The 23,890-nt window shown below is 34.5% G+C and overlaps 1 protein-coding gene across 3 annotated transcripts in view; it reads left to right on the top strand.

The window, feature by feature from the left end:
• The window catches only part of CDH18 (cadherin 18), a 159,537-nt gene extending 146,482 nt beyond the window's left edge, over nucleotides 1–13,055 (top strand). For 2 of the 3 annotated variants that reach the window (XM_041475911.1, XM_041475913.1), the window contains 3 exons: nucleotides 572–689; nucleotides 11,080–11,331; nucleotides 12,565–13,055. In XM_041475911.1, the coding sequence (XP_041331845.1) occupies nucleotides 572–689; nucleotides 11,080–11,331; nucleotides 12,565–13,055 (861 nt within the window). Of the gene's footprint in view, nucleotides 1–571; nucleotides 690–11,079; nucleotides 11,332–12,552 lie in introns of all 3 variants that reach the window. The other variant, XM_041475910.1, reaches the window with a different exon arrangement.
• The last annotated feature ends 10,835 nt before the right edge of the window (nucleotides 13,056–23,890 follow it).

Genomic DNA, 23,890 nt, shown 5'->3' with positions numbered 1-23,890 from the left:
GTTCTGGCTACATCCAGTTCTGTTGTTTTTGGGCAAACTAAATTAAAGCTAGGAGTGGCTTCTTTTCTTCTTGTTCTACTCTCTGGAAATTTAAAACTGATTCTTAACAGGAATTTTTTAGCAGAGATATGGTTAGCAGAAATATTGTAGTTAATTCTTTTTCCTTACCAATATTGAAGTACATTCAATTATTGGGACACCAGGCAGATGACACTTCACATAGACCATCCCAGTTCAGCCTATATTTTGGGTAGATATTTAGTTAAAACTGTAATTCAGGAAGTCAGCAGGATACAATGCAGATGGTGATAATTTCTACACTGGGTCCTGACCTTATCAAAACATCAGAAAATGTAGATTCTTTAGATGCTTTTACCTGGCTCTGATGTGTGGTTTCTAAAATATTTCCTGCTAGAGAAATAGAGTTAATGACCCAGTCATTTCATCTGTTGAATTCAGCAGCAGTCAAATAGAAAATTAAAATAAGGTAAACTTGAGCATCCTGCTGAGGTCAGGCACTATATGGGTCAAGTTCAAACTTCAACACATTCACTGTTAATTTTTATTTCAGGTAATTCAGACTATCAGTGCTACTGACAAAGATAACTCTGCGAATGGTGCAAGATTCCATTTTTCTCTTGATGAAGGGCTTTCTTTGAATCCCAACTTTACTCTAAGGAACAATGAAGGTAAATCTAATACATAAATCTCAGAGGAATGGGCTTCTGTTTTGTCTGGGCTGTCTCAATTGAACACAACAATTTCCATGCATTTCCTGACAGAAACGGAAAACTGTAATATGTCATCACTGAGCTGTTGGATATCAAGGACATGTGTACACAATATATTGCAAACTATGAATAATCTGATATTGAATTTTGGATTTATATTCCACTTTATTTTAGCATTTATACTCATACTTTCAGGAATGTTTTTGAAAAGTGGATTAATGAAAAATATGTAAATTTGTTCTACTTTTAGGTGAATAGCACTGATTGGGTACTGTCAAGGTTATTGCCAGTTATTGCTTAAAGGGGAAAAAAATTAAGGGGCATAAATATGGAATTCATGTTTACTTTTACAAATATGACATCAAGAGCAGGTCTTTCTGTGGTTCCTGGATGGTAGTGTCTCTCTTTGTGCCACTCCTAAGAAGTTGTTCCTAAACATTGCAATCAGAAATTCATAACAGGTAGTCCCAGAAGGAAAACAGCCCTCAGAGTCTCCCAAACAAGTGTTTTTGAATGTTTCTGGAGTGAAAAATTGTCTAACTTCCAAAACCCAACCCTAAATTAGCTTTGCTCTTGATCAATTATTACCTTGTGTTCTCCACTTTGTAACCTGATGAAAATAAGAGTAAACATTAAATGGTTGTGTAAATTTTCCTCCTGAGATTGTGAGGCTTTCTTTGTATGCCTGTGTGGAAGTATATGGGATTTGCTTTGTTTTGCAGTTATTTTTTTGTAGTACTGCTGTGGAATACATTCTGAAATCTTACAGATCACTAGTCCTCTGTAATGCATTAGCTCCATCATTGTTATATTTAGTTCATACAGTGATATTGAAACAATTCTTTACAGACTTTTTTATTTGTAAAATCAGTCAGGGGAGGAGATTACATAATCATCTTAAAGAATCTGTTCCAGTGTTTAACTATACTTACAGAAGAAAAAGAATCATGCTATTTATTTGGAATACATAAATGGATTTCATATTCAAGTTTCAAAAGAGATCAATAATTATATATCAATATTAATAAATAATCATAAATATTGAAGGACTAATTAATATATTAAAAATATTTCCTAAGTGAGACTCCAGCATTTTCCCAGATTAATTTATCAATCCCATCCAGATTGTGATGGAACATTATAGAAAAAGCCAGACTGTTGTTCCTGAAATGAAGGATGGGTACCGTTACATATTTCTGTATTTTAATCTGTGTTTCCAACAAACTCCTTGAGTATTAGACTGTGACCCCATGTGAAAGACCATGTGCATGTTTATTTCAATACAAAATATTTATATCAAGAAGTTTTTTTGGATAGCTCTACTAAAATTGTGGTTTGTGACAAAGTAGATAAGGTTTCAAACATATGTAAAGCTGGATAGAAGCACTTGCTTTTTTTTTTTTTTTTTTTTTTTTACTTTCCCAAGATCAGCAGAAATGGCTTAGCAATCAACAGCTGAAAGCAGTGTTTGGACTACCCCAAAGTGGATTTTATGGGGGGAGGTAGAGGAAGGAACTGAAAAAGATGTCTTTTAAGGTAAAAGCCTGTTGTGCATTATGATTTTATTTCACCTAAGGAAGTACACAATTATGCACTTCCTATAGTATCTTGCATAAAACTTCTTACACATACAGAGACTCCAAAAATGCAACTTCCAAACTGGCCATATAATTAAAAAATGACTGCTTAACTCAAATCACAACAAGAAATTTATCTTAAAAACAAATACATAGTTATGATTTTACTTGGAACAAGACACTTTGAATCTATTGTTTAAACATTGTCTTTTTTGGGACCTTTTCTTTGTGACACAATCTATGCATAAAATATTAGTGAAACACCTATGAAGTGCACAATATGCAGCTATTTAGCATTTACCACCTTCATATTTCTCATGTACTTCTATTTGGAAACAGATTTTCTGTTGCCTTCTATTATAGGAAATAGAAAGAAGGTGGGCAGGAAAGGCTTTTGTTATGTCTGCAACAAGTTTGCACTTTTGAAAACTCTTTTGATGTTTTTGAGCATCAGTCATTAAAAATAATCAGAATGCTCTGAACAGAAGACATCTGCTCTGGATTTCCAAATTCTATAAAGGCTGGTATTTTGGAAAGGTTTTATTTGTTTGTTTAGTTTTAAAATAAAAAAAAATCTACAAGAATTGCCTTAAGAGAATTTTTTGTAATGTTTTGTATAATGATAAAACCCAAACTCTTGATTTCACATAGAAAATGGTAGTTATTAGTAGCTATATCTGTCTCAACAAAACTATATTTCTCTTGCAGTCACCTTCTAATTCAGTCATCCTCTCCTTTTATTTCTTCAGGAAAAGGGTTCCATTTCACAAAAATATCATTAGACATTTTTTTCCCCTTGTTTTCATAACTGAAATCAACAGAGTTTTGTTCTGGGACCCCAAATAGACTTTTGCATGAATGTACCCCTATTCATTTATTATCAGCGTACTCCACAGCAGTGCACTGGATTATAAAATATTTATGCTTATATCTATGCACTTTGACTGAAATCTAGGGCTTGTACAAGCATAAGATTCCATAGTTCTTTCCTATCTACCTGTCTGGACTGCAGCAGTATACAATCCCAACATGTGTATGATTCAGCTCAATAATATTCTATGGCTTCAGCAAACTTGATAGGTATTAAAGTCTCAGTCCCTGTAATTGATCATTTGACCAGTTAAACTTTCATCTCTTGGGCCTGAACTTGTGTATTTTCTAAATGAAAATCTCCGCATTATGAAACCTCTATTTGTGGAATATTCACCCTCATAATGCAGAGCTTAAAACCTTCAAGGAAATGTAGGTCAGGATAGAGTCACAGGGCTATACCAAATATAACATTCAGCAAAATTAAGAGTTCCTCGGATCGCCTTTTGTATTCTGTTTGTCTGCAATTTTCATTTGAAAGAAAAAAAAAAAAAAAAGGAAAATACAGAATATAATAGTTTTTCTCTACTGTATTCTTAAGGTACAAGAGATTCTTCCCTGCTATTTAAACTTTATTACATAGTTGAAAAGTACTGTTCAGAGAGAGTAAAGGCTTACAAGTATGAACAAAATGACAGACCAAGAAAATGATGCAGTATCTGTGCTCATGTAAGCAAGGCAGAACAAGAGCTGGAATAGAATTTCTTTGTTATACTAAGAAAATGCATGAAGTTGTAATAATTTTCTGCAGCTTTAGAAAGCAAACCTAGAGAAGAAGCCTTTCTTTTTCATTTGAGAATTGTACTTACGGAGGTCTTTTAATGAAAACAGGTTTGTTTGAAATTTAGTCTGCCTACAAAATTATTACAATTTCTATTGTAACCTGAGAAGCCAAGTGCTTTTTCTGCTCTGCTTTTATATTGTGAATCAGTCTCTACCTAAGTCATTTAATTGTTGCCTGTGTTCTCCTCACTTTCTTTTTCAGGATATTGTCATAGATAATTTTTAATCATTTTTCTAATATCATAACTTATACTTTTTGCATAATCAGAAATATCTATTTTGTATATCCCATTAAAAACTTCCTATAACTATATGGGGCTAAAACCATCTTCTGTTTGGAAGTCAGAATAAAGACAACAGAAGTTCGTCCCAATGGATCCATTTCTATGAATTCTAGAATTGTACTTTTTTTTCTTCTTACACTAAAAATAATAATATTTTTCCAGATGCCTAAGGAATCGTGGATATTTTTGTCAAGTTTTTTTTGTCTGCTGGAAAATGTATCTGAGTGTGTCATTATTATCATATTTCCAGGATTAATATGTTAATATACTTACATAATATTTTTCAAGAGATGAAAAAAGATAGAACCCTCAGAGAACAGTTCACTTAGAGCTTTTAAGAAATTTCTGCACTGTAAAGCACTGTTTTGTTGGTGCTATTTTTTAATCACAAGATATGCAGTTTTCCATGGATGCTTAGTAGTATTGTAAATTTGCTAGACAAGAAGGGTTTATGTAGGTAATGGACACATTCACCCAACACTGCCTGTGAGATCTGTGCATTCTCTTACTTCAATAAATTGAGATTGCTGGCTTCTGATAGCAGACTAAGTTTAGCTTACTTTCAATGGAGAACACCTCCCTAGAGAATGCTTAGCATTTGTTTTCCTCTTCTTTTATTTCTTCAGGACAAAGGTTTCATATCACAAAAGCATTTGCAATTTATTTTTCCCCTCTGCCCACTTATCTCAAAGATCTGGCCCTTTGATTATTGCCCAGTGATGGAGAATATTCTGGAATTGGAATAAAGGTATGCCATTTTTCTGATACTATAATTCTGGAGATTCCATTTTCTTAATTTTGTGTCAGAAGATCCATTAACACCCACAGAAGTGGAGATGTGTTTTTTTCTGTAAAATTTAGAGCATGATGAGTTCAACAGCATCTGCATAAAATGAAGTTTTTAATGTATTCATCCACCCATGCCTGTGATATATATTAGCCTTTTTCCCTGTGTCACAGATACAAAAAAAAAAAAAAAAAAAAAAAAATTTTACTCATCATTGCTGTTATTTAGAAAGAGAACAGCCTCCAGAGAGCAATTGATCCCATCCCAGTGTGAATTTCTTACAGAATCTTCTCTTTATCACTCTGCCCTTTTTATTTCCTACCATATTGGACATTGTCTCTATGAATTAACTTCAGAGCTTTCAAGTTACAAATGAGTATGCCAGATACCAGACCATGTCTTAGTTGTTCTAGAACATCTAAAGTGGCATTTAAAAAGGCTGGATTGAAGCCGCCACTTTGCAACCCATCACAAGAGGAAAACGCCTGCACAGTTCCGGCTTTCATTTACATCACAAGTCGTGCTTGTTCTGGTTATGTGGTACTGTGAATTACTGCTGACCTTCTGTAAAATATCATCCTGCAAAGAAGACAAGTTGTAACTGGAGAGAAATGGTATCTGAGAAAGTACAAAGTTAGCATCACACATGGTGACTGTAAGTACAGTCCACAGAAGTACTGTTACTGTAAATGGATTGAATGTCTGAGTAGGTATTATCACAGAAACAACATATGGAGGTTAAAAAGGAATTCTGCCATGAGTATAAAAGAAAACCAGGAGCAGCTACTGTAGAGGGAAGACATTTTCCCTCTTCAGGCCTCTGAACGTCTTTGAATTTTTTTTTATTTAAAAAAAGTCAGCTTTAATATTGATCATAAAGTTGTTTTAGTGCATAGTGTAGAGGTTCTTGCATTTCTTTCCTGGACTGAAACTTGTTGGTGATTCAAAAACCAACTATAATCAAATAACTATATTTCAGGCCAAAAAATATGTTGTATGTTACTTATCATTTTTACTACCCACTGAACTAGAAACTTATAATAGCTTCTTGCCCATTGGCAATGGCTTTGAAGACAGCAAAAGAGAAAAAAATATTTACAAGAGTTATCAATAAAGAAATGAAACAGAAATGCCTATCATATAGTTCACATAAACAAATTAACAGCTCCAACTTTAGAAATGTAAGAAATGCAAATCATTCCAATGTATCTTCTTTGGTTTTAATTAGTTTATGACTTCTCAGAATATTTATAGTAGTTGGACTGCTGACACAAGCAGAACTGAAAATTGAAACATGCCTTAAGATATAAACAGGATTTTACTTTTTTTTTTTGACTTCTATTTCTCTTGTCTCTGCTTTTAATGCATAATGTGTGAAAGGAATTCTCAAGCTGTGAATAATAAATGAGCATCTTCCAATGTGCTCCAGCAGTCACCTTCCATGGTCTTACCATTGTATCACTGCTTCCTTGATTTTCCCATGCCCTCATTTCTTTATTTAACTTAGAAGCTCAATGTAAAAAGGCAGAGATGATGGAAAAAAGACTGTAATAACAATCTTGTATGTAGTGTACAGCCTGGCTTAGTAAACTACGACATCTTCAGAGTTGTGAAGAGTTGCTGTGTTACAGCCATGCAGCATTTCCCGTGGGTAACCTCAACTCACTTACGATAAAGCTTAACTTCTAGTTGACATATTTGCAAAGAGCAGTCCAAACAGAAGTTTAGATCATTCGAAAGTTTAGATCATTAAATGGAGCAATGTATAACACCAGGTATCAGATAAATATTTCTTTCCCTATGTGGGAGTTGTTAATTTTTCTTAGCAGTCAGTCCTGTAATCTCCAGTGAATCCTGGTTCTTACCATACTCCTCAGGAGTGAAGTTCACCATTTAAATCTATTGAGATAAAAAAGTCTTTCCTTCCAGGCCTAGAAGAATGAGATCTGTAGTGCTCATCATCCTATTGCTTTTGCTGCTATCCTAAATGCTTGCCTTCCCTGAGTATTTGCTGTATCTTTTTTTCAAATACCAAATAAATTTCTCACTGCATAACCCCCTGGCTCCCTTTCAAACTACTGCTGTTGATATAACTTTTTTCCCCTTTTCAATAAACTCTTTTCTAGGTCATCAGTGTCAGACTTTGTACTTGGCTTCCTATAGCTTTTACAGATGGAGAGATTTTTCGTTCTGTGCAAAGCTCTTAAAAGTTAATGTCTTTCTAGCCCTTCTCTCAACACATTCCTATAATGATTTTTGACAAGAAACGAAGCAATTAAAATTTGAAAGCTCAGAACACCAGAATGTTGGATGTTTGTCAGGATGCAGTCAATATTGCAGTTTGGCTAAACTTTTTTTCTCTCCATTCATTTTGTTGGCATACCTTTGCATATGATTGTCCTCAAGAATGGAGCTCTGACTAGAGCATCAGAGATGTAAATTCTGTGTTATGGCAATATGATTGGCTTTGATAATTTTCTGCTATGCTTGATTCTCAGTGACCTTTGCAAAACCAGACACAATTTATTTTTTTGAAAAAATGTTAGATATCTTTGTAAAATGTTTTAAGAAATTGAATGAGACAAAAATAGTATGTTAGAATTCAATGCATTCTAGTATTTTATTTATATGTAAGCACTAAGATACCTAAATCTGTGATAGAGAAATAATGAGAAATAACACCTCTGATATTGGGAACAGAAAATTTCCAAGCCAGTGTCTCAAAGATCATACTTTTTATTTGTGTTAAAATTTGTGAAATTTCATTGAAGGAAAAATTTTACACTGTTTCTTTGAGAATGTTTATCACAAGGTACGTTATTACAGAAACTTCTGGGTATGTCATGTAGCATCTGTTTCTACAGAAATCTACTTACTACACAAGAGAATACAAAAACCAAAGATTCGCCATGGCAAATCTTCAAAATTAAAAATTTTGTACTGGTTCCCTTTTTCCTTTAATTGTGTGCTATACCAATATTTCATTGTATCTTATATTTAGTTGTATAATATTAACAGTACAAGAAAAACAATTTAATATTGAATGAAAAAATGCAACACTGAAAAAAGTTCTATTTTTTAAAATTTGTATTTATTCTGTACAGTATAAAAATATCAGGGTTTTTTTTTGACAAGGCCTTCCTCCCAGAGAAGCAAGGTTTAATTATAGCTTTTTCACATTTTTTTCACTATTACATTGAATTATATAATATTTCCATTTCTTCATTTGTTTCTCTTATTTTCTTTTTTTTCTTAGCTTTCATATTTTTTTCCTCACAATTTTCCTCCTATCTGTCCACATTTCCCTTGTAGCATACATTCTCTCATATCAATGTTCTTTCCTTTACATCTTTGCCAATAGTCTCTGTGCTAAAATTACTGCAAGACCCCTGATAAGTAGTTCTCAGTTTTTCTTCATTATATTCAGTCTCTGATGCTTTTGCTGTCAGCGAGCATTTTCATCACTGCTACTTGAGCTGTGCACTGGATCATTCACTCTTTCTAAAATTTAAGTCGCAGGCAACAAGTGTAGCACTCAGGTGTGTACCTCCTCTTGACTCTGTGTAGAAACCAATGGAACCCAGACTTCATTATAAATATATTTTTCTCTTTAGAATTTACAAAATAATGTGAAAATTCTATTGCAGCTCAACAGCGCACTGTTATCATATTGCAAAAGGAGTTTAGATGCCACAGGGTGTCATGGTGCCTGCATGAGGCTATTTAGGAATGCTTAAGGATCTGCAGACGGTCGGAATAATGCTGAGGCAGGAAAAAAATCTTGTGCACTCTTGTCCATATTGTCTGAGAAGGGTCTCTGGTGTATATTAAAAACAGTGACTGTGCTTGGGTGTTATGTGAGAGTTCTAGTTGACCCAGAACAACAAAATGCAAAATATTTTTGTGTGCTGGATATATATGTAACAAATAACTTTGCAAAGTATGTTATATCATGGATATTTTATAGTCTTTCACAACATTATGTTCTTACGTTCTGTCACAATTTTTAAGATTAAAGAATTATCACCTTATTCTGGTTCCAGTAAGGTTCTGTTGAATGAATATAGTATAATATAACAGTGTGTGTGTGTATATATATATATATATATATATATAACAGTATAACAAGTGACTGGTGTCATCAGTCATCAAAACATAATGTTGAAGAAATAAACTTGACAAAAACAAGTAAACTTGACATAAACAAGTAGAAGAAGTACTCCAAGGCCTACAGCAAATAAGCAAATGAATAAACACCTTATATTGCACCCACTCCAAGTGAAAAGAACAACACTTAATGAACTTGTAACAAACTCACCATGCTGGATATTCGACGATTCCAAAATGGGGGAGAGTGTGGAGGGGTGCTGTGGCTGTTGTTTATGTACAGAAGTAAAGCTAAAGGACTTCAGTGCTAAGTTCTTGGCTTATCAGCAATTGTATCACTTCCCAGCTCATATATGTATTTCTTGTGTGAAACCTGTTACCAAATATATTGTGATATTATGCTGATGTGGGATGATATTACCAGTTTTTCTAAATATCACAGTGAGATAGCATGCAAAATAAAGCATTGGCAAAAGTGTGTTAAAATGAATGTTTTAAAATTTTGCAGAGAGCTTGACAGAAAGTATAGCATGAAGAATAACCACCTGAAACAGATCGTGCATCCAGCTGAAACAAAAACTTAACTCTTTCACTCAAATGTGTGTGTAGCAGTCTAATGGGCAAATATATGCCGCAATAGCTATATTGTTGCACTAGATTTTCACAGAGTGACATGGATTTCATTTTTCCATAGATTATGATAAAGCCATTTAATAGTGTAGCTACACTGGTAAGGAAAAATAAGAAATTTTCTTGTTTGTTTGTAATAGGAAGATAAACCTGGCAGATTTATTCAGTACTTATCACCCTTCTATTGTTTGCTAAAATACTCCAATTTCATAACCCCACAATTTGGAAACTATGTGACAAGCAATACAAAAGAAAGCTCTTTTCTTCTAATGTCTCTTTGCATTTATCAGTCCTCATCTCTCTCTCTCCATAACTGCTTGTGTTTCAAATTCTGTTTCCAATTTTTTTTTTAAAATTTATCTTGAACTTTTATTCAGAGGCTAGTAATTTAATAGTGGTATCAAAAAACTGAAAATAAATTTTACCCATATGAATATTGGCTATAACTACATATTGTTGCAACATTTCTTCCCCTGTATGCTCTTTATGCCTCTTAATTTCTTGGACTTGAAGGGATGTGTGTGGCAATGGCAACTTCCTACTCTCCTTAGTGCCTACAAATGCTCTTGCAATGTGTGTGTAATAAGCACAAGGTTTTCATTGTCTGTCATGCCAAATGGACCCATAGGTAATGGAAGGGTGAAAATATCTTAAGTCACAATCTCCCAGTTTCTTATTTATCTTTAAACTCTACTAGTTTAGAACATGTAATATCTACTCTTTTGCCCTTCCTTTGCCTTCCTTTGCCTTCCCTCTTCCTCCAGACCTCTCCAAGGCACGTATTTTTGGTCACTAAAAAGCTGAAAGCTCACTAAAACTTAAAACCTTCAATAAACACTAAAACATGAAAGTCTTATTTTAGTTTTTACTAAAGGAGTTTTAATATTCTTCTGGGAGTCAAGAGGATTTTGGATTTTGTGTTGTGCAAAAATTTCACAATAGATGTCCTCATAATTCCAGGTATTGACAAGGGTCCTTATGCTACCAAAAGCATAATACAGGATGAAAAATCTTGAAAATTGGGTCGAAAATGTTTGTCAAAGTTCACTTGATTCCAAAAAAATTACAAGAGTTTTAAATACTCTTATTTGTTTAACGTGTAGTTACTTATCAACTCCTACCCTTTTTCTTCTATTGACCAGAAAGGATTCCTGGCAAATTTTAATTCTATATTGTGCATTTTCATAGATTAGGGCTTGCTAGTTTTAGGAAGCCCCATACTTCCATTTGATGGGAAACAAACAGTAAATAACTTCCTTTTTTTTCATTTTTTACTTCACTGAAATGTTATTCTTGTTTTGATATTGCAGATAATACAGCCAGTATTCTGACAAGACGAAGGAGATACAGTCGAACCACTCAAGATATTTATTACCTGCCAGTTCTGATTTCTGATGGTGGTGTGCCCCCTCTCAGCAGCAGCAGTACCCTCACCATCCGGGTTTGTGCCTGTGAGAGAGACGGACGAGTGAGAACTTGCCATGCTGAAGCTTTCCTCTCCTCGGCTGGCTTGAGCACAGGAGCTTTAATTGCGATCCTCCTCTGCATTGTCATCCTTCTTGGTGAGTCATTTGCTATACTACATAATGCTATCCCTCCAACGCCTCCCAGAGAAGTTCCTAAACAACTGGACAGATAATGACAACAATGCTAACAAAAATCTGACAGGGCGCTGCTTTTGAAACAGTGGTTGCCTGGAGGCAGTTAGAAACATACAGCTGTGATTAGAGGGTAAAGGTTTAGCTAGAGTTAATAGGGGGAAAAGTGCCTTTAAAGTACATTTCTGAATATCTGGAAAGCAGTAGAATTTTTTTTCAGAGGTTATCAAGTAATTAGCACTGGAGATCTCTTTTTTCCATAATTTGGAAAGATTTCAAAAAGAGACAACTCTAATACCATGTCTTGAGCATACAGAAAATAGATGGGCAAAGCTTTAGGAAATGCGTTGTATATAAAGAAGCACTCTAGCACTCTAGCACTCTACAAAAGCCATTTCTTAATTACCTTTGTGGAATAAACTGATAGCAATTCACAAAATAATCCACAGGGACAAGGGACATGGGAGACTATAAGCAGACTCATAAGATTAATGCCATTACAAGTGCATTTCCTCTTGACTCTTTTTAGGTTTTTTATTTTTCCAGGCCAATTCCAATGTTACCTATTAGTTAATATTGTGGTTGGTTTTGGTTTGGGTTTTTTTTCCTGTCAGAGACACAACTTGCTGCACACGTCTCTGTGCTACTCATGTGATTTTCTGCATTCTTACAGAGATGGAAAGAAATAATAGTAATTGCACTGTAACCAAGAGAATACTTTTAGGACTTTTCCCCCAAAGTCTACATTTTCTAAGACCTACTTTCTTTACAGCTTGCTTCAGTATTTTCGTGTCAGAAGGCTGTTTTAAAATATATAGTTATACATTTATCTTGTAATTTTGTATTTTATTACACAAAATTGTATATTCACAAGAAAAAAAGAATTTTTTTACATAATAATTCAATTTATATGCTAAACATTGGTTTTAATGAAGCACTGGAAGCCCTGGATTATGCTTCTGAAAAATGCCAACTTTAGTTACTCATTTTTCATTTACATGAAAGAATGTTATCTCCATTTATTTCCTTTATGAGATCCCTAATAAACTAAGTAGCAGATGATCCCAAATGCCAGTACTGAAAATACCAGCCTGAAAATATTATACCTCTGTATTTTTGACTTAGTGTCTGCTATTTCTGTAACATACTCAGATGTAAACTTTAAACCTACTCTAATATCTGCAGTTTTCTCTTTAGCAATTGTGGTCCTTTTCATCACCCTAAGACGTAGCAAGAAGGAGCCTTTGATCATTTCAGAAGAAGATGTCCGGGAAAATGTTGTGACCTATGACGATGAGGGAGGTGGAGAGGAAGACACAGAAGCATTTGACATCACAGCACTGCGGAATCCATCTGCTGCCGAAGAGCTAAAATACCGGAGGGATGTTCGGCCTGAAGTGAAGCCTTTGTCCAGGAATCATCCCTCATCAAGCCTTGACAGTATAGATGTTCAGGAGTTCCTTAATCAAAGACTGGCAGAGGCTGATCTGGACCCCAGTGTGCCCCCCTATGACTCCCTGCAGACATATGCCTATGAGGGTCATAGATCAGAAGCTGGGTCTATCAGCTCTCTGGATTCAGCAACGACACACTCTGACCAGGATTATAATTACCTTGGAGACTGGGGACCCGAGTTCAAGAAGCTAGCTGAACTCTATGGGGAAATAGAACCAGAAAGAACAACTTAGTTGTAATTCCCAGAACAGAGAAGTTCCTAAACAACTGGACAGATAATGACAACAATGGTAACAAAAAAAAAGTGAATACAGTACTTGGAACTGAGTAAGTTGTATGCAGTTACTGTAGAACAAGTGCCCTTTTCATATTTGAAACTGGGTTCTCCAATTGAAAGAAAGTCAAATTTTGGAAAATACAGAAAAAAGAATCTATTGTCCCTTGGGTATTTTTTTTAATTGCTCATTAAAGTGTCTGGTACCTTATCTGCAACAATACCTAAAGTAAAGCCAAGAAATGACATTTTTATTGCAATATGCATAGCAGCTCCAAGCTGCAGTAAGTTTATGGTCATGTCTATTTGAGAAGAGAGCTAAAAGAGGATCAAATCTTTTGCAGGTGGATGTGATGTTGTATTTCTATCTGTGCTCTAGGCCTTGTGATCCCAACATGAGGTAGACAATGGGGTTTACTATCAGTGTGAGAAGTGCTACCAGTCTGTTTCCTTTACAGAGGTGATAAGCCACACCTGTCTTCTTAAATAAATGGTCCTTTGATGATTTAATCTTATTGACTTGCAGGTTGCATTGAGAAGTTGTCATTTCATTATGTCCTTCATAATCTTGTCATCCATAACCAGCTAACAGATGGAGGGCATCATTATCTGTAGCTCAAACACAGCTCTAGCTCATAACCCCAGACCTGCTCTGTTACTGCGTGCTAGAGGAACTGTTGTTTCCAGTGTTGTGCTTTTTCTTTTTGTCTTTTCATGGGAACATCATTCATCTAAATGGAATAGGCCCAAAGTACTCTTTATGCAGCAAAGCAGATGAAGCATAGGCTTTTTCAATAAAAACAATGGCAACACCATTAAACTATGCGGGTTTTTTGGTTCACTGTGCTTCACTTATGTCAAGAGCTGAAGCTTTTTAAATCTTTTGCTGGTCTGTGTCCAGAAGCTACAACAGTCTCTTTAAAACCCAGAGTTCTCAATCACAACATTTTTCTATTTCTGTGTGTGACTAAAAGCAAAATAGAGCTGATGGTAAAACATTGGGATAGTGAAAGTTGAAGCAAGGAGAATAAGATGATGATGCTTTTTTCTTTTAAATTCAATCTACTGATATCTATTTCTCTTAGAGTAATTGCCACCTCAGCAGAACAAGATGGTTTTTCCCAATTTCAAGCATCATGGAAACAAGAGCATTTTAAGTCAGTGAAGGAAATATACCATTACTGTGGTTCCTATGGATTAAGTAAATTGATTTCTTACATTAGTAACTTTGGAGCATTGCAGAAAGGATAGTTCTCCTTAACAGAGCAAGCTGCTTGACACCTAATCCAGCAATTTTTTTTTTTCTTTTAGCATTGCAGCAGCAGAACTGTTAAACAGTTCTGCTTAACATAGCAGCCTGATTCACACCTCATCTAGCAGATTCAGATTTTTCCTTTCCTTTGTTTGGAATATTAACCTTTTCTTTGTCTTTCTGGTGATAATACTGTGAGAGGACCAGGAACTCATAATACCCCATGAGAGATTATGACCTATGATACTCACGATCACTATCAACCGTCCTCTGCTTCTAATTCTAGCTCCACTTTAGAAAAATTGACTTCTTCCAGTATGCCTCTGATTGGAAAACTGTCCATAGTAGAAGCTGTGTACTTTTTTTCTTATTCTGTGGTCTGGTATACAGAGTGATACAGATTTGTATGCTTCACTAGATTTCTCCCTCTGCATTTAGGTGCCACTTATATTCAGCTTAGTAAAAGGGTCTATATTTATTGCTGATCTACTGTGAGCCACACAGGTGAACTGGATAATTAAGACTTCTTTTCTTTATTCTATGGTTGGATAGGTCCTAGACATGACTGAAATTTCTGATCAGTTTATTTTGAAGAGATTTTTTTTTTTCCTTGAGATGTAGTTGACTGCTTTTGGTTTAAGCAGCCTTCTGGAAAAAATAGCAAGTAGCTTTGTAAGCAACTTTTACGCTCTGAAAAGTATTAGTTGTACTGTAGTTCCAGAATTGTTTTGTTGTACACTATTTTGTTTAAGATTTGTAATTAGTCTTCTCTCTTTCAGAATATGAACCCACAGGAAAATTTAGTAGGGAAAAAACCCTGAACCCCAAGATATTCTGCTGGTGATTTGAAAGTACTTTACTAATTTGTGTTAATTTTTAATATACTTTTTATGAAGTACAGATTCTTTTAGAAAAGCATTTAAGGAGGCATTCTTACTGTAGAGTGAAAATAGATGCAGTAAGAACTACACACAAGCTGAGAATGGTTGTCTTTTATTGTCTTTTTGGGGGTAGAACTAGGATGTGTTTCGGTTTTGTCCCAAATAAATCAACTAGTATTGTGTGATTTTATTAGGAGAAATTTTCTTTTTATTTAAGTCACACTTGCTTTATGCCAGCATCTAAATTTTTATACTGTATGAGTAGAGTGTTAAAAGCAAAATGTTTCAGCATTACTACTACCATAATACTTTGTATCACAGCTGCATGAAAATTGCATTCATTGTTGTATTATAGTTTTGAGAACTAGGTATTAGTTATTTTTATGTCTATTCCCTCTGGCCCTACACCAAAGCAGGGAAAATCAATTGTATTTTGTGTTTAAAGCAGAGTTCGTGCCACTGAGTATTTTTATTTATATTACAAAATGTTCAGGCTTACAGGCAACAGAAGCGCAGTGACACAAGCAAAAACTCCTTGCCCTAATGGTCAGTTTAAGTTCATAATATCTCAGAGAAATAATATTTCCCTTTTCACCATTCCTGGGGCTGTCTTTGCTGCTATACAGCACACGCATCATACCCCAGGAAACATGAGTCCTTTAAAACTCTGCAGGGTTATTGAGACGCTGCTTCTGTGATGCTGCGGTGTGTCCTGTTTGGTGCGTCCTATCCACAGTGATCGCCAAATGTGCTTTTCTATCATGATATGTCTGCATGCTTGCTATGCTTACTGTGTTTTATTCAAATACACATCACAGTGTCGTGTTGTTTGCATGACAAATAACAGAATATTAAATCTTCAGGGCCACAGAACAAGGCCTCACAGTGCGGAAATAACAAGTTTACAATTTTATTATCCCAGTCTCACATTTTTTTTTCCTTTGGTCCTTTGTATCCTAAAACCAAATTTAAACTATATTTAAGAAATTCTATGTTGACCTAGATTCTATGCTGACCTTTTTAGAAGTGGAAGAAAATTAACACTGGATGGCACAATTATTTCGTAGCATTGCGGATTTAAACAAAGCATATATTCAGTGAAAGTATCGTGGGAAAATTTTCTCAGTTTATGTTGAAATCTGATTATATAGACTATGCTTAAAGCTTTCATGGATCTTTTGTGTACTCATATTCTCAAATATTTTGCTATTAGCCTAAATAGTAATCCAGTTGCTGCTTAACAAGTAAATGCTGAAAACTGCCAGTTTGACTTAAACTGAAAATACTGAGTAAAGTTAAATGGCACACGCAAAGTGATACTTAAGGGCTTTTCTATTTACAATTTGATTTCTACAACAACCATTCAACTAATAGTACATTTCCACCAAAATAATTAGCTGCATTCCTTCAAATAAACCCTCTTTCTTGTAATGGTGAGGGCACTCAGTATGCTGTAATCTTGAGAAGTCAAAATAATCTGAAAAAATGGTCAGTATAAGAATTGTAAAATGTGAAACTAAATTGTCAAACTAAAACCTGTCAAAAATGTAGTTTAATGCACTTTAAAGACAAGGAAGAGCTTGAATTCAGCTGGAGTTAGACTAAGATTCATACATTGAAAACAAATGAATTTGTTTAACAGTGTTAGATTTTATTACATACACATAGAATGCTGTAAAAGTTGAAAGTAACTTCACTCTGTTATGCACTTTATTTTTTTGGATTCTTCATAGAAAACTAAAATAACTGCAAACATTTTTGAGTTTTAATTCTAACTTATGCAGTTGTTTAAATTATGAATACTGAAAGAAAATGTCTATGGGAAAGTATTATATATGGTATTTAAAATGAATTACAAAATTTTTGTGGTCTAAGAATTTTTTTAATCATCTTTTACAAAATATAAGTGTTGGACCAGGCTGGAATTAACCAAACTCATAAGCTCACACAAGGGTAACAAAGGGAATATTCTGAATGCAAAGAAGGATATGAAATTATGCTGCCTAGCATTACTTTGTGGATTATAAAATGCTAAGACCTTGTACTTGCAGTACATGTAAATGGCACAGTGCATTCTAAGGAACATTAGAAGTGTGTTACAAGTTTTGGGCCATTCTTATTTTTCCAAAGTCTCCAAAAATATATCTATTTTTTTTAACAAAAGAGTAATGTAAAGTATACCTCCTTATGCAAGTGTTACTGATAGAAAATTGTTACATGTTCTTTTAATAAACAAAAGGGACAAAATCTTTTATTCGTATTTTTCAAATAAAATGTGCTCTTTGCTATGGTGATGGGTTATTGTATTCCTCATCACAACTAGAATGTGTTATTTTTCCTTAACTCCTGTATTTTATACTCACCAAGGAACCAGAACATCTACAGACGCTCCATCTTCACGACTCAGGTGTGACACAGTTGTATCAATGAGGCCAGTGTCAGAAACGGCATGGGAACTTGAACTGGATCTGAAATGCCTGGTGTAGTCCCTTGGTTGTGCCACTATTTCAAAGACCATGTCATATGATTATTGCTACAGATGGATAGGGATGGAGAGAGACACCATAAGATACTTTACAATATACTGTAGTATAACTGCTAAATGGTTCATTACTTTTTCTTGTGGCAACTGTTCCTATCCAACCATCACTGTCCTGAAACTGAAATACAGTGTTATAGGACGAATGCATTATCCACATGAGTGAACTGGGGAATTGCACATCTATGAATCCAAATTGGTGGGAAAAGCCATGATTGTTATCCCAAATTGACACAGAAGGCGAAACCAGACAAGGACATTTCCAATGCTCAAGCTCAGGCATGAGTAATGAAAGTGCACAGGAATCAATCATTCTTTCTCAAAGGAATTAACAGGCTTTATCAACAAATGACATCTCAGAAAATAATGACACCATAGCTCACAATAAACTTGTTTCAAGCAAGGCTGTCTTTCCCAGACTGTTATAAAATTCAAACATAAAGTGAGGGTGGACAGGAAACAAAAGTAGAGCCCTACTTACTCTGCTTTATTGTCCATGAGTCAATTTAGATTGTGTACCACCATACTATGCAATTTTCACATGTGCCTCACAACAAACACAGAAAAAAATATAGTAAGGTAATATTTGCAAGATAAATACTGTCAGCCTGAATCTGAAAGCACATTCAGGGAGGTTTTGTGGTATTTGTTTTAGTCCTCATTTGAAGTGTTAAAAATTTCAAAAGAATTTTGAAAAATATTTTAGATAATCTTTTATATCCAAGATTGAAATTTTTTTTGTCCTAACAATGCTTTCTATCATCTTATATTATCGTGAAATTGATTTTTAGTTTGTTTGGAGTCTATACTACTTCTATAGATGTGGTAAATGTACCATCTATACTTAGGTGCAGAGAGTCTTCAAAAGCTAGAACATTTTGCTTGTGAGTTTAGCAGACTTCTTCTGTGGGTTTCATGATTCCATGTATCATTTTTGTGTTCTTGTAACTCCTCACAAGTCCACCAAGGAAGTCCCAAAGATCCAACAGAATTTTCACACTAGCTGTCTCTTAATCTGGTCTGTTCTGGGAGTATGTGCAACAGAGCTGCTAGGCAGTCAGTACCTGCAGAAATATTCTCATCCAGCAGAAATACCCTCAAAGCAAAAATGGACATTGGGATTAGCACTCTTAGAGGATCATAGGGCACAAAGGCCTTGGAAGGTGATAGATTTCTAGACAAAGCTGATTAAAATCAGAGTCCACAGGAACTCCCACCATAACTCCCACCTTGTCATCACGCATGTTCAATGCCCAAATACCTGGTGAGCTCAATGGAAAGTTCTGTACAGGTACATGCAAATAAGTGAACTGCTCAAATATCAGAACTGCCACATCTTCTGCTAGAATTCTGGGCAGGAATGGGTCTGTCTTGATACATTTGTCAGGTTAACAGTGTCAATATAATTCTGAGATATTCTGCAGTTCTTACACACAACTTTACCTACCACTTTAACTGTCTTGAAACAAATTGGATTGCTCTCTACCTTATTCTTAAGATTATGCATTGTTTCTTTAAATCTGAATTATATCCTCAGTTTAAGAGTGATTCTTCCCTTTATTTTCTAGAACTTATCTGGGTACAAAGCACCTACAATTAAAATTCAGCCCTGTTTTGAAATCTCAAGCACACACATCAAACAGCCAGCTTCATTACTGGATTTGAGCTGGGCAAAAATCAAACACTGCTTGTGTATGAAAAGTAAAGCTCGCTCTTATTAAAATTATTTTGTTTCTGCTAGTGTAGGTCTATTGATCAAAAACCACGCTTGAAGTGAAAAAGTCTATTATCCTTATTATGTCATATAAACCACATTTGGATTTCTCAAAAAGAAGTAAACACAGCTCATAATCTGTACTACTTACAAACTATGTTAACTTTTTTTAAAATCAAACTTGCATTTTCCAGATAGTTTCAATGCTTTATGCTACATAAATTTTCATCTGAGAAATGCTAACATGGAAAATAATAATTGAGAGATCAAAATCATTTTAATCTCTAGCTGCTCCAACTATTAAAAAGAGAAAACTTGAAAATATATTTAGGATACAAATTGAATTATCAACTCTGAAAAACAAGCTTCTTGCATATGATATTGATAACAATAAAAATAATTATGTTGCTGTTCTTTCTTACTTGTATTTAGCTGAATTCTTTAACGCAGGATACCAAAGTATACCTTAAGTTTTGGCTAAATGGTTTATAGCGAGTATAGCATGCTGTTTGCTGACAGAAGGAAATGAAATATAAAGTAAAACTCTCAAATCTTGTATGTGAAGGAGAAACTCAGGTTATATAAGTGTATCAGACACCAACACGTCATAAACATATTCCATCCCATTTAGTGGTAAAAAAAAATGGCCTCTAATGCTCACTTGATATTTCGTCCTTTACAAATGACCATTTCATGTGTATTTATCAATAGGTTTTTTTTTTTTTTACTTTTTCAGTAAGACTCACTGCATTTTTCGGACAAAATTTCTTTTTGTGATTTCCTAAGAATATTATGAAATCACTTCTGTTGAATTTGATGGAAACACTATCAGAAGGACAGTTCTTTGACCAAGTCCAGGATTGAACTTCTCCCCAAAATCTTCAAGGACTAGTCAATAACTAACTGGTTGTTATGGATGTGCAAGATAGACTTCAGAGGAAGATGTTACATGGGGATCTCTCACTCCAGCTATTTCTTGGTCATAATCCCACATTAGAAGTTTCAATGAATTTTTACTGATTAATGATTTTTTGTTTTTAATAAAACAACATTCCTGTTTTCTGTCAAGATTTGTGGGAATGAGGGATCCTGAAAACATGAAAACATGACTTATACATTTTTTCACTTTGTATCCTGCTTTATTGTTCCTTTTTTTTTTTTTTTTTTTCCCTAACCTCACAGTCCTCCTTTTTGCACTGAGTGCTTGGAGCACTGCAGTATAATAACTCAAGTTAAGAATATCAGGGGAATCTAGGAATTTATCTCTCTGAAAAAATGGAAATATTTTTCAGTGATATGTGATGCCAGATGTACTAATCTTCATTTTTGTACCCTGGGGCAAACATTTAGATTGGACTTTATCACAGCTGAATTCCTTACTTTTTTTTCCCTGCATGATATTCCAAAATTCAAATCACTTTTTATTATAACTTAAAAAATCTTGCTGTTTTTTAGCATTTGTATTGTCCAAGACCCTAGTGTCTGAGGTCATAGAGAAAACTATATTATTTCCCTAACTAATTGCTTACTTTAAAGGAAAGAATTCTGATTTCAGTGTTACAAAGTAAAGACTTATAAGGGAGGAAAGGGAATTACAGGAAGCATGAAGAGCAATGGAAGTGTAGTAGAGTAGACAATAAACACCACAGGACAGATGTGATTACACAGAAATTATCAGAAATGCATCACAAAATAAAATAAATAGTAATTCAGGTCAGTGGGATATTACAATCTTTATTGTAAATTTTATGAACTAAAATTGCAATATTTTATGACCAGTCTTCTTCAAATTAATACAAACATAAGTTTTATGTGATATAAAATGCGGATAGTTTAGGAAATATATTAAAAAAATCCAGTAAATGGATGTAACTAAAAGTTATTTATATGTTTCTTATTGTGTTTCTTTATATTATTCAGGTTATGCTAATTTTTGTTGATGATATTGTGAATAACCCACGCTTCTGGATCAGTCATATACACACAAATTCCCACTGGTATACCTAGGTTTTTTCTCGTCTATTCAACATGAGTTTTTGAAAGTATTTAATTTGTTTTGCAGGAAGTTTTGGACTGTACTTTTCTAATGAAAAGCTGCTACAACTTCCTCACTTCTGGAGCAGAATTTTAATTTTTCTGATAAAGATTATAGATTGCAGGAAGTGTGACAAATGGCTACCCAAATGGCTGCAGGTGAAAACAGTTATGTGCCTACTTACAGGAATCTATTACTTTTTGCCTGATTTGTACCCACACAAAATATTTTCAGAGCTCAGAAAGCATTGGAGAAAGCTGTGGTCATGATGTACATAAGAAAACCTTTGCTGACTGTGTTCTATTTCTTTCAAATCTAACCAATTTAAGGTTAGGTGAGTCTAATATGACTTCATTGCTCACACTTTATTTAGCTTGTGTGAAAAAAAACACAAAAAATATAAACACTACATGAAACACAGAAAATAAATGCACCATATGTGACCTCATGCTATATTTAGCTTACTATTCAAGCTTTATCCCTAAAAAGAAAAGGGGCAAAATCTTAGGCTATCTTGGATGTTCAGCCTCCACACTGGATTCTCAGCTGTCAGGTCTATGAAATAATAGTTTTAATGTGTACATGCAAAGATGCAGTGTGTCAGTTGAAAGGTGAGTGACTTTGGACAGGAGTTTACACTTGAACTCAAACTGTCTGCTCTCAAGTTATATTTCAGAAAGGAAGAACACCTTTTGAGAAAAAGGGTCAGATGACAGAAACATCTTAATTTAAGTGAGTGGAAAGAGTACTTGGTGTCTTGTAGAGTTCTACATGATTCTGACAGCCAGGAAGATGCTACTATGATGTGTTACTGTGGAAAAGAATACTTTTGGCCTCTGAAAGTGAAAAGGCTCTCCTTATTTTGAGGCATTTTATGACAGACATTATCACTGCTTGAATGTGAGAGGTTGTGATGGTCAATCTGTCTTTTTGCACCTCGGGCAGTTCCTGTTGATGGTGCAGGCTGCACGGTCCCTGGTACTGATCAGAAGCACTCCATTCTTGACAGACCTTTTAATAACAGTATGGTGGTAAATGTACTTGGTTCAAGAAATTAACATGAAACTCTGAGCATTTACTTTCAAGGTCACAAGTTCATATTTGACATGGAAATGTGAAGTGTAAGCATGAGTAGCAGTAAATGACGATTTCTTTACAGGAAATTTGTTTCTGGTCTCACTTTGGTGTTGGTACAGAAAACCTCCATGATGGCAGTGCTAAAGAAATAGTCACTCAGTATGATAACCATATGCCTGTCTGCTCCTAGTTATATACTGAATCTCTTGTTTGACTATGGGGATTTGACAAGTAATCCTGTAACAGACATATCCAAATTTTAGGTAAAATCATTGTGTCTCTATTCAGCTCAACATTCCATTTCCAGTTTCCACCCTCGCTATATCACTGCTGTTGTTCCAGATTGCAGTGGAACTAAAGAATTTATGGATGATAAGGATCTGAACTTCCTGCTGCTAAACAAACACCAGCTGAAATTTGCTGCTTCAGGAACCTTAACATCTACGGGAGGCTGATAAACACTCTCATCTAAATGTTGACAGAAACAACACGAATAAAAGTAAAATAGATGATATTTTGTAATTGGAGGCCAAGAGATGAACTAAGGAAAAGATAAGACTGAAACATTTTTGAGAGAAGTGGAATATATAGCTTGATATATCTGGTTATTCACAATGGAAATTTTATGGATGAGCAAAAGTCCTTCTTACACTTTTTTGAAATTGATAAAGGATAACCACACAATGCACACATGAAAGAGGAATAGCTATATGGGATCCAGTAATAATGGTCATGAAACCACAGTTTATTTATTGATAAGAAAGCTCTTTTTATATGCAATAATATAGAGTCAAGGCCAATATTTTGTACATAAGAACTGTAAAATACAAGAAAGATTGTTTCTTGAGCTTAGTATAATAAAAGAAGAATTCTATTCCATGAAAAAGAAATTATGATGCATCCATTAACAAATATACTTTCCTGACTCTGTCATTGATTACTTATCTGTCCTTAAGAATATATGTCCTTAATATATGTCCTTAATATATGCCTATTAGCAAAGCACTGATATTTTTTTCCAGTCCAGAATTAATTAGACCTCACTGTTCATATATGCTTTCTTGAAATCAATCCTCTCCATATATAAATGTACTCTAAACAGAAGATGCTAAAACAAAAGGTACAGAAGCTTCTAAGTCATAATTTCCACTAATATCCTGGAACCTTAAATCTAAGTGGTTTAGAATCTCAACATTAATGTTCAGCCTTGAAAATCCCTTTTTGTTAGGTATTTTAAGAACCTGGGGTGAAAGTGTTGGAAAAGTCCAAAACCTACACATTCAATTTTGAAAATAT

This window comes from Pyrgilauda ruficollis, unplaced genomic scaffold, assembly GCF_017590135.1.
Source record: "Pyrgilauda ruficollis isolate IOZ18807 unplaced genomic scaffold, ASM1759013v1 scaffold37, whole genome shotgun sequence".
Lineage (NCBI taxonomy): Eukaryota > Metazoa > Chordata > Aves > Passeriformes > Passeridae > Pyrgilauda > Pyrgilauda ruficollis.
The sequence above is the reverse complement of the archived record's forward strand: the minus strand, read 5'-3'. Positions and strand labels throughout refer to the sequence as shown.